The sequence below is a fragment of the Lates calcarifer genome, linkage group LG3, assembly GCF_001640805.2.
Source record: "Lates calcarifer isolate ASB-BC8 linkage group LG3, TLL_Latcal_v3, whole genome shotgun sequence".
Lineage (NCBI taxonomy): Eukaryota > Metazoa > Chordata > Actinopteri > Centropomidae > Lates > Lates calcarifer.
In genome coordinates, this window is record NC_066835.1 from 1,779,575 (window position 1) to 1,793,315 (window position 13,741).

The following is a 13,741-nucleotide window of genomic DNA, read 5'->3' on the forward strand; positions in this document are numbered from 1 at the left end:
ACTATAGGTATGGCTTTAAGAATAGTAAAATTATTGCTGTGTTAACCCTGATATGATATAATAACCACTTTAACCTACAGAAGCCACTGTTGGAGCTTGAGTCCAATTTAAACAGCATGTTATCTTACTACAACTTTTTAAAAATGATGATGCTTAGATGTTATATTATGAGCACACATACAAGTATTTTAAAATAAATATATTTTATTACTTTGCCAGGACAGTTCATGGTAAAGTTAAACAGTATATGAACATAAAAAGCATATGTTAATGTACAAAGACAATATTTAAAATGGAGAGCAGAAACATATCAAAGCTCAAACCCCAGAGCAGCTCCAGAGGTCAACTTCACCCTACATGCCAGCAGCAGGGGCTGGTGGGATAAATCCACATCAGTTCCTGCCTCCTCCACCCTCATGCCCACTAAGATATGACCATCCTGTCTCATATGAACACAGCTATACAACACTGATGACTGGTAGTGAGGTTCTCAGTAACCAATGGAAAAAAGGCGAGCATGGACAGTTAATGATGTCTACCAAGAAACACCAAGGACAAGCAGAGCTACAGTTGATGATTGGTAATGAGGTTCACAGTCATGTGTTCTGGCTCCCGATTTCTTCTAGGGTTGGATTTGTATGTGGGGCTGATAGAGACTGTATTATGAGTGGGAAAAACTTCAAAACAGCCTCCTACTTGTAATGTGGATTATATATTGGGATACCTTGGTGAAACTTGATACATATTAAGGGTCAAAACACTGAATGCAAAATGGTTGCAAACCATAGTTGGTGGTCACATCAAAATCAAATGGTAACTGCAATTTAGTCAGTTCAGCTAAATATCGGCTAATCTTCACTAAGCTTTTAGTGATCCCAGGAGCGACAGTGGCCTCAATAAATGTCAGCATACAGCGCATTCAGAAAGTATTCAGACCCCTTCACTTTTTTAAAACATTTTGTAATGGTGCAGCCTTATGCTAAAAATAAATGTAAAAAATCACAATCTACACTCAATACCCCATAAAGCAAAAACAGAATTTAAATTATTTTTGCTAATTTACTAAAAAAAAACTGAAATCTTTTATTTACAAAAATATTCAGACCCTATGAATTTTGGTCAAGTGCATCCTGTTTGCTTTAATTATTCTTAAAATATGCTTAGCATTTTTATTGGAGTCCACCTGTGGCAAACTGAATCGATTGGACATAGTTTAGAAAGGCACACAACCACTTAATACAAGGTCCCACAGTTCACACTGCATGTTGGTGTGTTGTCTTTCATGTTGTATTTATGATGGAATGAATGTGTTTTTATATACCTGGCTGCAACAGGAATTTGGCTTGACTTCAGGACAAAAACCAAGCCATGATATCCAAGGCCCTCTCTGTAGACTGATGCAATAAAATTGTGATGAGGCACAGATCAGGGCAAGGGTGTAGAGCCATTTCTAAAGCTCAGGGGCACAGTGGTTTCAGTAATTGTGAAAGGGAGGAAATTTGGAACCACCAGGATTCCCCTTAGAGCTGGCCATCCAAGCAAACTGAGTAACCGGGGGTCTGGGTCAGAGAGCTGACCAAGAACCCAATGATTACTTTCACAGAGCTTCAGCAGTCAGCAGTACTTCTTCAATCAGACCTATTGTAGAGTGGCCAGAGGGAAGCGACTTTGTGTAAATGGCATATGACAGCCCACTTGGAATTTACCAGGTGCCATCAACACCAGGCACTGCTCATCACCTGACTAATAGCATCCTTAGAGTGAAGCATGTTGGTAGAAGCATCATGCTAGATGAGGGTGCTTCTCAGTGGAGACTGGTCTGAGTGGCCCAGCCAAGACCCAGACTTACACCATGGAACATCTGTGGAGAGACCTGAAAATGGCAGTTGGCAGATCCTTCCCATCTGATCTAACAGAGGATCTGCCACAAAGAATAGGAATAAACTGCCCAAAACCTGGTGTGCAAAGCTTGTAGAGACTCAAAGCTGTAATTGCTGCCAAAGAGGTGTCTACAAGGTACTGAATTAAGGGTCTGAATACATTTGTAAATGGGAGATTTCAGTTTCTGATTGTATATAATACATTGGAGAACATATTTTCAATATGGGTTGTTCAATGTAGACAGATGAGCAGAAATGGTAGTTTGATCCATTTAGAATTACATTTACAAAACAATGCAGTTTGCAAAAGTGATGGAATAACTGAATACTTTCTGAAGCCACTGTATGTACAGTGGGGTCTTTTGGGTAAACCCCCTTCTAGTTATGGCCAACAGCAAATAATTTATCAATCTATCTATTTACAAATCCAGCAAAACATGGAGCAACATTAGCATTAGCATTCATTTGGAGTCATGTGTCTGTCCAAATTTGACTGTTCTTATTGTGTTGTTAGTTACAGCAGCTTACTGTTTATCAGAATGTTTCGGTGAAAACAGCTGTGCTTGGAAATCAGGTCAATGAGAGCAGAGAAACACAAGCATTGCATAAAACGAAACAAAGCACTAAAAGAAGCTGAACTGCTTCATAGAACTGTAACGTTGGGTGATAATTCTTTGTGGGTTTGTCACCACAAGTGACTCCTTTCACATTACACAGTTATATGATCTATTATTAATATAAAAATATTCAGTAGTGCAGCTGTAATATATTCGCAGTGGAGGGTGGTTGTCTGCTGACTACCTGAAGGGTGATTTTTCCTTGGCCTTGTTATTGGCATATTCTATGGACTACAGCTGATTAAATCTGATTAAATCAAATCCTGTTTGTTTTTAAAGCACTTAGTCACTTACACAGTCAATACCTAGTTCATTAGTTGACCTGCAAACCAAATAGCTGTCGATTGATTGGGTTTGATTGATTGATGACAGCTGATTGGCTTCCTGGCAGAGGAGGGGTGGAGCAGCTCTGTTGTTTGACGTGGGACAGAACAGAACATATTGACAGTATCGGGTGCTGAGGTGACTTGGTCATCCAATCCCTCCACTCATGGGTTTTTCTTTGTCATTGTCCAAAATTATATATGCAAGTCTTTTGTGAAGTATGACCTGGATGCCCAGATCAGCCGAACAAGATCCAGTTCTTCCTTATTTTTTATACACTTAGATGTGAGTTGATGTTTCCAAGGACAAATAACAGAGTGTCTATTCCACAGAGCTGCCAAATGAAATGCAAAGCACACACCATTTATGTAACATCTTTGCTGTGAGCTAGATAGTAGAGTATTACAGTTACGTCGGTACAACATTCAACAGAAATGAAGAGTAATTCAGCATTGTGAAGTTGTTTCCTAAAGGAACAGATAACAGCTCCTGCTGTGTCCAGGCGCCTGAGGGCTGGCCGGACGCTGCAGGGGTGGATGTGGACATTCTTCGGCTGTGAAGGTTTTCCAGCTTCAAAAAAGAAAAGAAAAACATCTAGATGCCTCCCTTCATCTCTCACCAGGAGATCAAGACAGAAAATCAAGGAAGAGCATTTCCTATGTTACATTGATACAGAAGTAAGTATTCCTTAACACTGCATATCATTCTTCTGACAGACTCCATGACATTTTTCACATTCAAACACGTTAAAACAAAAAACTAAAAGAGCTCTGGTTTCCCTTATGATATGTATTTCTGGGCAGGGATGGAATGCAGATGGATTTTTATTATGTGCTGCTGAGACCCAGAACCCTTCACTGCCCCGGGGTCTCACTTTACAGAATGACTCAAGTCACTGCAATAGTTTTATATGGAGTTTATCCCAGGAAACATTTTGAGGTGTTTAGGACAATATGCATGGGAACATATTTGTGCCAAATAACACATGGCAAAGTTACATTTGGGTTTTGAACTATTACTACGTTTGTATTTAAGGAACTGAGTGTCATCAAACGTAGTAATTTATCATTTGCTCTTCCCAGGGTCAATGAACTGTCAAGGTGTAAAAACTTGAAATATCAGTCACACTGTCATTTACTACTTCCCATCAAACAGAAGCCCAATAGATCAGTCTCTAGGGAGGAGTAAATGGGAGACATTTTTAAAATCATCATCAATTTGCATCACTGGCAGGTGAAGTGACACAACTGTAATTTTTGCATAAATTGAATGCAAAGCATTGCATCATGGGACTGTTAGCAAAAACGACTAGCTTTGCCATTTAATTGTTAGATGTTTTTAGGACATTGTAAAGAGCACAGATTTTACACAGAGAATTTGGACACTCCAGTAACATGGCAAAAGGTAACTTGTAGTGCAGTATGGGAGTAATTTTAGACTCAGCAAACTGGATGAAGACAGTGTGATATGGTTGAAAGCTCTGAAACAAGCTAGTGAGTGGAGAGTTGGGATTTTTTTGAACTTAATAAATTCTGACCAGACAAATTCTCAACTACTTTTCCCAGGATCATGGCATGAGTTTATTTTTCAACACGAAGCCTGACTCACTCCAGTCTTTCTGCTAAGTTAACTGATTCCTGACTCTCAAGTGAATAAGTGCATTTCTCAAAATACTACTACTCCTTTTAGTCAACATGGATGAGAAGTCCTACAAGTGTTCAGAATCATGGTTGAACAAAAGCTGAACATCTGTAGTTCCATTACAATTTAGCAAACTCTATCTGCCAATGAGGAAAGCACGACAAGGTCAAAAACTGAAGAATGAGTAAGTGGACCTCGAATGACATTGTTTTGTAAATTTGTGTTGAAAAGGTCCAATGTTACACAATCCATATTTGTAACTATTTCTATTTCTAAATTCAATCCAAAAGAGCACAGATTTATTTAATTCACCTATCTGAAAATGATGATGTTTCTCAATCAGCCAATGAAATGCAATGGTTGATATCAGCTTGTTTGTATCATGCCACCACAATATAATCTCATTCTTTAATCCAAACTCAATTTGGTGTCAAAACATTGTATTAAATGTATCTTGACAAATATCTGCTCATAAACCTTCATTTATGTCAAAAACTTGCGCATTAGAAGTAAAACTATAAAAAAAAAAAAACTATCCTGTTTTCATCTAGACCTACTTACTGCATCATTTTTGATAAGAATACACATGTTTCTGAAAGGAGTGTGGATATTTCCATAGCTGTTTTTAATATCAATGTTCTTTATGAAGTATAACTTTTATTCTCGCTAGCTTATAGTTGAACTTTGGCCTTGTGCTGTGGTTGAGGGGGTACTGCTGTTAGCTTTCATAGTTTCAGTAAAGTTTCACTACTAGAGCTGCATACATTTCAAAGGTTCAGCGTGTTTACATATGTAAGTGCTGTGCTGTAAGTGAACAACCACTTGATATTAGAGTGAATGAAGCCATTATTCAGGGACAGTGAGGGATCTGGGTCTTATAAGTGGCTATCATGGAGTTTAATTCTCATTGTTCAGTATAATGTGTGACTTCAGCTGTAGAGAAAAGCAGCTTTGTAGGATAATCTTTTTATTTTAGTGTGACCACCTCATCTGATACGCCACACCGTCTACTTCTCTGTCAGTGAGATTAAGAGCTCAGTTGGATCTGCTGTCCAAAGAAAAGCTTTACTCAACTGCACTTCTCAGGGCGGTGGAGGGTCATCTGGGATCTCCTTTTGCATCATTAAATGTAGCTTATATTGTCAAGTCTGAAGTCTAAGGCGAATGTTTGGAGCGGATTTGTGGATACCACCCCACCATGTGCTTTCTAAATTAGTGTACAATCTTGCCGACCAACGCAGCTCGGTCATCAGTGTGTTTTAAGGATTGCATTGCCCCTGTGTTTCACCGGTTCAAACAAGACACTTCTGAAAAGGTAGAGAAAGCGGGTTGAGGAGCTCTGCTTATAAGGCCATAACAGAGCCCATGTGTGTTTGCAGAGCCCCGTAAGTCATGCTGTTGGTGGTAGACACACACTCATTAGGTTGACACTCAGGCAATTTTTGGAAAAGTCAAAGCTGCTGTTGGCTGTGATCAGAGTGCAAGCTTAAGCACAATACCTAGCACTGCTAGTTAACAGAGGAAGCAAAAATGTAGGGACCCAAGGCAACAAAGGGGCAAAAGAAAACCCACATTTCAGTACAACTTTGGCCTTATTTTTGTCCATTGTGCATTTTTGACCACCAGTTATGATGGTCAAAACACAACAGCACTATAAAGAGGTCTAACAGGGCAAGAAACATGAGCCGTCAAACCACGAACACTACCACTAGGAAGCTGGGCGGTAAACTCACGATGCACAGTTTGAGTTATAATTTTACACTTAGCCTTAGTTTTCTTTTCCAAATGAATTAATTACAAGGGGTTTTGTTTAGAACCTGTCTGATGTGCTGTCTCTTTGTGCTTCTTGTCCTATCTGAACCAATTTAGGTGATGCTGCAGAATTCCAATATTGATATAATAACCGATACATGCAGTGGCATGAGCTACAAAAAGTAGTTCCATTAGTTGAAACTTTATAACATCTTGGATCTTATCTTTGTCATTTCCCATGGTTCTTATCAGTAATAACAACATACTCATCAAAAGACTAGGGACGCAACTCTGCTAAAAAGAAGCCTGACAGGACAAGAACCACAAGGTCCCAGGTGGTCATACGTGTTTTAAACAAAAACTCTGGTTATACATTTGGAAGAGAAAGTAAGACATTCTTACCCAAACAATCTGCACCAACATTCTCAAATAGTACCTACTGTTGGCTTGTTTATAGCCTGTCTGATCATGTGACTGCCCATGTTACTTTCTGTCAATCTTCATCATTTCCTATTTGTTGTGTTCTCAGATCTCAGAGATGATTCTGGCGAGTACAATATTAGCATGACCAATAAAACACAAATGTAATAAAAGGTTGTGACTATTTGACTTTTGAAAGATGACTTAGCACATTAATTCTCTTACAATTGAAAAGATAAAATGCAATTAAACACAGCCTCGCTGAGGTCAGTAAAGATGGGGGTTTTGTTGCCAGTCTTACTTTTTCTTGTATGGCCAGAAGCTAACAGTGTTTTATGCTAGCTAGATTAAACCAGACCAGGGAGATGAATGTTGTCTTGCTTGTTAGCAGGAGAACAACAAGCCAGTGAAACAGAGAATGTGGATACTTGACGCCCGTTTCAATGACTTTTTTCATCTCAGTTTCATTGTTGCTGCACCAACATTTGTTTTCCTTTGTATTCTCTGATAAATTAGTTTCCCTGGCGATTATTCTGAACTTGTCCTTTGTCCACTGAACAAGGAAATCATACTGGTGGAAATCAGATTAATAAATAGCAAGCAGTGTAAAGTGAAGCCAGACATTTTCCTCATACAGTCAGTGGACACTAGTGCTTTGAGGCTAGTGAAAATAAGCACAATCCTTCAGGGGAACAGATTTTTTATGGGGACAAACTGTAGCACAACACGGGCTTGTTAAACTCGTGAAACCACTTAACCAACCACAGTTAATGTTGAATCATGGTCTCATAAAAATATAGGTTGTCCTATGTGATCACAGCCTGTTGCAGAAAAATCTCTGGTATCTGTCAACAAGCTGCTTTCCCCAATTTGCTTTGACAGTGAGGTAAACTGATTTACTGAGGAGACACAGCCATCAAATGAGTTAATTTCATAGACAGGCTGATTCTAAATCCAATCTGCTACATCGGGTCTCTGCGGTTCATGCCGAGACAGAAAAGTTAAACAGACACGGTCGGCCTGATGAGTGTGTGTCAAAGGCTTTTGCTGTTGCGCTTCCCTCGTTTGAGGAAACAGTTGAACAGACTCGGCTGTCGATATGGAGAGAAGCTTTGCATTCTGGCGGTGTGGATGTACACTCATTCATGTAGAGACATGAACCGATAAAGACAAGAACAGTTTTAAATATAGGAACAAATATAAAATATTAGACTTCCATAATGTCTATATGCAATAACATTCTAGATAACTTTTGAAGGACTTACAATTAGTCCCTCTTTAAACCTTGATGTATCGCCTCAAAGATAATATTTAAGACAATGAAAAAAGCACCACAAAATTCATCATAGAAACAGAGATCTAACCATACCATGGTATGTACAATGTACGTATGCCAACAATATGAGAGATGAAAAGAGATGAGGAAAGAGTAAGAGATAGTGAGAGAGAGAGGAGTAAAACCACTTATCCAACTCCCATCATGCAGATAAGAAGTTACACAGGAGACCTGAGGAGTATCATCTCTGGCGGTTTGTGAGGGCCACACCCTTCCTGTCACAGTCCCAGAGACACCATGCCAAAAGAGCTCAATTCAGAATTATACACAAAGCACTGATCCTTTGAGGCCTCCGTGTCGACATTTTCTTTTTAAGGAGGGAATATTAGGGCAATGGGAGAGGAAGAATATAAAGATAACGTAATACCAAGCGTCGGAGAGTCGGGGCAGAGAGGTTATAGGGGGTCGACGCCTCGCCCGGCTGGTCTTTTATTTTTTTTTTGTGCAAAGAAATGTCAAAGTAAATCTCAGAGGCACCCGCAGGCGCTCCTTAGGGCTCATCGCTGGGTGGTGTGGCCGTAGCCCCCTCGGTGTCCAAGGACTCCGGTGACTCCACAGCAGCGGTGTCCTCATTGGGGCTGCCCTTGCTGCTGGGGCTGGCCCCTGTCTCGGCTGAAGTGCTGCTGCTGCTGCTGCTGCTGCTGCTGCTGCTGCTCTGGCTGTCTTGGCCCTCTGAGTTTTCCAACATCTCCTGGATGAGCGGTGGCATGGAACCTGGGATCTCCATCTTAAGAGAGATAACCCGCTCTGCTCCTGCAAGACAATGAAATGAAAAAGACATAAATCTGGAGCTTTAAAATTCTTTCTTAACCTTCAAAAAAATATTTTGAAAAAAAAAAAAAAAAATCCCAATTCCAAGTTCACTTGCTAGCTTTTTTTCCAAGCTTCCAACTACATTTCTCATAATGTCACTGTCAATGTCACTTCAGTGTTACATGTGACAATATTTTAATTCATTTCAATTCAATTTGATTTATATAGCGCCCAATCATAACAAAAGTCATTTCAAGGCACTTTTCACTTTTATAGAAAATGCAAAATGATACCAATAATACAGCAGTAGTAATGATAGTAGTGATAATTAAAGTATTAACTGCTAACATAGCAATACTACTAATAGCAGTACAAGTAATTTCTAATTCTAGCAGCAGGTGTTGAGTGGAGTTGTAGGAGCAGCAGGAGACTTGTCATCACAGATCAGACTCTACAGCTCCAGAGGCATTTTACAGTCTCTCCCATATTCAACCGAGCTAATACACTTGATCACGGATACGCCATCTCTATGACAACTGAGCGAACTCCATTCACAGATGAAAACCACCAGAGATGGTTGACAGATCCAAAAATATCTGTGTTTCTGTTATTAGTGGGTTTTAAGGCACATACTTATACATACTAATGAGTTAAGTCAACATGATTTTTTGATCAAATGTGTGAAATTTAAAAGCAATGCTAAGCTACTTGAAAGGACAAAGAAGAGAAAAAAGCATCACTAAGAGAGTAAGCTGGTAATGCAATCAGATAAACCAATGCAACATTTCAAAAAGACAAGTTAAAGGAGAGATATCAGAGATAAAGTATAGTGTCTACAATCATTTCTTCAGGCAGGTCATTCAAAAGTCAAGGGGCCAAGGTCTGTGGAGGGTTCCATAGAGGTATCTGAGGATCACAGAGTACACTCAAGCTCAAATGGGGTTAGAGGCTCAGCACTGTGAGCCAGTCCAGAACGTGCATTAAAAGTTAACATCAGATATTTAAAATCAATAGTGTTTTACAGGCAGCCAGTATAGAGAAAGTAAAGTCAAGGTAACGTGCTCGCTCCTCGTGTTCCTTGTCACCTGCTGCATCTGACATTCTTTGTAATTCCCAGAGGAAAAGAAAATTAAAGAGGAGCTCTCAAAAATGTTTCTTTTTTTTTTCTCTTAGACAACTCTGAGACTCCGGCTTATATCTCCTGTCTCTCAGAACAGAAAAATGCACAAAGTCTTAAATTAGCTTCCTTTTAAGTTTCAAGAGAGATCTCATCAAGCTCTAAAATAATTCTGAGATTCCCACAACTTCTGTGCCTTTTCTAGATCTCAGGCCGAGAAATAAGAGAGCTGTCTCTCTGAGCTGAATCTATTCTCATCCCAGTTCTTCTGTCAAAGTCAATTCATGCATCTCAAGCTGAGCTCAGACAGAGCAAATGAAGAGCTCTCCACAGGCACTCACTGTATTCTCATCCAGGCTTCAACTCATGTTTGGGCATTTTTTTAAACTCTCACTCCCATTATTTATGTAAATCTCATGTCTGTTGACTGTATTACTATATATCATTTAGACTGAATTCTCATGTATTAGATCTATTATATCTATTCATTTTACATTATAAAATGAAAATGGAGGTGATTGGTGAATAGAAACCTGAAAATAAAAAACATAGTTTATGGAGAGGAGACTGCACAGGTTGAAACCAGAAGTGACTCCTCATAGCGCAGCCATTGATCGTGGATGGATAATAACTGAAGACCTTAGTTCCCTCAAAATCTCCAATCCTCCATCAGAGGGATAAACATGTCTGCAGGAGAACATGAGGTCTGGGTTCATAAAAGAAGAAATTCACACTGATGCATGTTTTGTCCAATACATACGATAATGCTTGATTCACTTTATGTGATGCCCATCATCTAGTGTGCAGAAGGTTACAGTCACTGCACTGCAAAATCCAAACACCATATATAGAGGAGTGCAGCTGTAGTGGTTGGAAGGACAGTGATCTATGTTTGATGGTAGTAAAGTACTGAAAAGCTGTAGCTACTGCACTTTGTGTTTAGAGCCCTACCCATGATATTTTTTTCTGAAGGTGTGAGATCATGTTTTTGGTGCAACCCTGAATACAATAAATGACAATAATCCACCTGAGACAATATAATGATACTTGTGATGTCTCTCAGCTGATAAAAAACTGACTGAATTATTTTTTGCAGCTTGTTTTTTCGAATGTAAGGTCATTGTCGAATGTTACTTGCTGGTTTCTTGCTGTGGGTTCTGCACTTGCGGACTCTGAGTCCAAGATGTTTTTGTGAAGTCATGTGGATTTCAGATTTCTTTTAGTTTGGGGAGTTGTTTGTCCATTTATGGAGCTTTATTACTCTCAGGTGGGTGGTGAAAATTCTCTAAATCCTGGATATTTGAGCCTGGTTTAAATGCTGGTATGTGATAAAAGTGTCTTGACTTACCTTGTCCTTGGATGGAGAAGAAACATTAAAATGTTTAATATGACCAAGACTGAAATAGTAAACATTATCAGGATCCACCGGGAACTGGGAAGTGTTAATGTAGAAATAAAATGAATTAAAAGTAAAGACACAACTAGACTGAATCTTAAATACAGATGGTGTCAGCTTAGTTTAATTAACTGAATTAATTGTTTACATTTTAGTTCATCAGTCCTGTCAGACAAACTCTCTACAAACGGAGATGATTTAGTTCAGTGGCTTGGTCTCGCTGAGCCAAGATTATTCCAAAGGCACAAAAGAATCCTCAATGAGGTTAAAAAATTTAAAATAAAATAAAAAATCCTGCATGCCTGAGGTTTGCCAAAGAGCACCTTGTTTTAGATTAAAACTGTTCACACCAGACACCATGCAAGAACATCACTAAGCTGATGCAGGTCATTTATGAAATAATGGTCGAAAAAATTCCTCCTGAACATTGTGCAGGTCTGATATTAGCTACTGGAAGTGCTTTATTGAGGTTATTGCTGCCAAAGAAGGTTCAGCCACTTATTCAATACAAGGATTCACATACTTTTTCCACCAGGACTGTGTATGTTCAATGGGTGCGTTCAGTAAATGAAAGATTAGAATTGTATGTGAGTTATTAGTTGAAGCACATTGCATTTGTCTGTCCTCGTGACTTAAATGAAGATCAGATCACACTGTACATATTCAGATAAACTCATATTTTCTTCAGCAATTGTTAACCAAAACAAACAAACAAAAACACAAGCCAACAAAACATGCTTGCTGGTGTTGCCTCCACTTAAGCTCCGCCCACAAAAATGTCACAGTGTTTAATAACAATAAAGGGGTCTGTTCTACCTGTCTAGCTATCTACTTTGTGGACTTCATTAGCTTGTCCTTCTCCATCAGCACATACGATACTGACTGTGAGCTAGCACTAGCTAGCTAATTAATCTAGCTGTCAAGACTTAATTCAGCCTAGAAGATTCCAGACTGTCACAGTTGATTGTTTTTCCTTTTGGCATGAACAGTGCATCTCCATCTCAACAATGAAAAAGCTGCCCTCTACTCCCTCAAGAGACATATACATTTATTTAAAGTGCTTTTATATAGTTGCGTTGTAGTAGAAAGCAGCCTCTGTTTCAAAACAAGCATGATTGGTTGTCTCCAGATTGTCACCAGCCCACGTCAGAAAACATTATCTCCATGTTGCATTGCAGTAAGACTTGTGAGTCTTGAATCGTGGTGACACCCTTCTCACCTTTAGCACTGATGCTGCGCAGGTCTGTGATCTTCATTAGGGTTTTGGGGAACATGTGCGGTTTGCTGGGCCGACGCTTCCTCACATAGATCTTCAGAGCTTCCAAGAGAGGCTCCTGGAGCTGGTCCACCTTGGAGGGCTCCTCTAGGTCCTGACGATCTGATTACACACACACACACACACACACACACACACACACACACACACACACACACACACACACACAAATCAAGTTAGACTTGAGGCTCAACTATGACAAATCCATGTCTTTGCTTTATCTGATGCAGACAAGCTAGAGGCTAATATATGTATCACAGCGTGAAGCCTGGTTTGATTAAGAGCGAAGACTTTATCTCATTATGTCAACTCATTTGCTGCAGAGGGGAAATTGCAGTGATGGTTACAATTAGATAACTTGAGCAGAACACTAATTTGAATCCTTTATTCTGAGTGGTAGTGTTCAGCTCTGATAACTGAGCTTTTTAAGTCAAAACTGAAAAGCAAATGTGGTATTCAAGGCCATGCATCAATCCAGAAACTACTTTTCTGCACATAGTAATGACTCAGTAGTCCAGCTGCACCAGAGCACATGCTCAATGCTCAGTCCAGTGTTTTACACTATCTAGCTCCATATTTCCTCTGAATTCTTCAACTGAGACCTCTTGTGTAGTCATCATGATAATCCTTTTATTTGGATTTATTTTATATCATATTCAGCCACTGGCAGTGTGGTGACAACCTACCTTGATTTTGTTTTCATAAAACTATAGTTTCTCTACCATTGGACTACAGAGTCCAGCAGATTACACAAATAAGTGTTCAAGGTAGTATGCGTAGCATTTTTCACTTTTGCATGATTCATACCCTGAGGGTAACATTACATACTCAAATAACATCTTCAAGCAGTATAGTGGACTCCTTGGTACAATTACATTTTACCAGGACTGATTTCAGGATTTCCCCTTTTACATCCCATTAAAAAGCTTTAAAGAAAAACTATGGTGTATCACGACTTGGGTTTAATTTTTGTATCATTGGCAACTGGTTAAACACAGTACTCACTAAAGTAATTGCTGTGATCTTAGACTTTAAAGAAATTGATCCAATGGAGCAAGTGTTTGTGTTTGTTACCTCACTGGACCTATTTTCAGAGATGTTACACATCTGGAGATCTCACCAAATATATCTTCAGTGAGTACAATGTTATCATAACCAACAGAGGTGATGGCCAGAGCTACACAAATGAAACCCATTCTTATTCCACACATCACAGTCGTCACCTAGAG

General features: G+C 39.3%; 1 protein-coding gene across 1 annotated transcript in view; it reads right to left on the bottom strand.

The window, feature by feature from the left end:
• Window positions 1–6,658: 6,658 nt before the first annotated feature.
• The window catches only part of LOC108900257 (retinoic acid receptor alpha-A), a 73,245-nt gene continuing 66,162 nt past the window's right edge, over window positions 6,659–13,741 (bottom strand). Inside the window, exons 7-8 of the mRNA XM_018701227.2 lie at window positions 12,456–12,614; window positions 6,659–8,723 (exon numbers count right to left, since the gene is read on the bottom strand). Of these exons, the coding sequence (XP_018556743.1) occupies window positions 8,461–8,723; window positions 12,456–12,614 (422 nt within the window). The 3' untranslated portion in view covers window positions 6,659–8,460. The remainder of the gene's footprint in view (window positions 8,724–12,455; window positions 12,615–13,741) is intronic.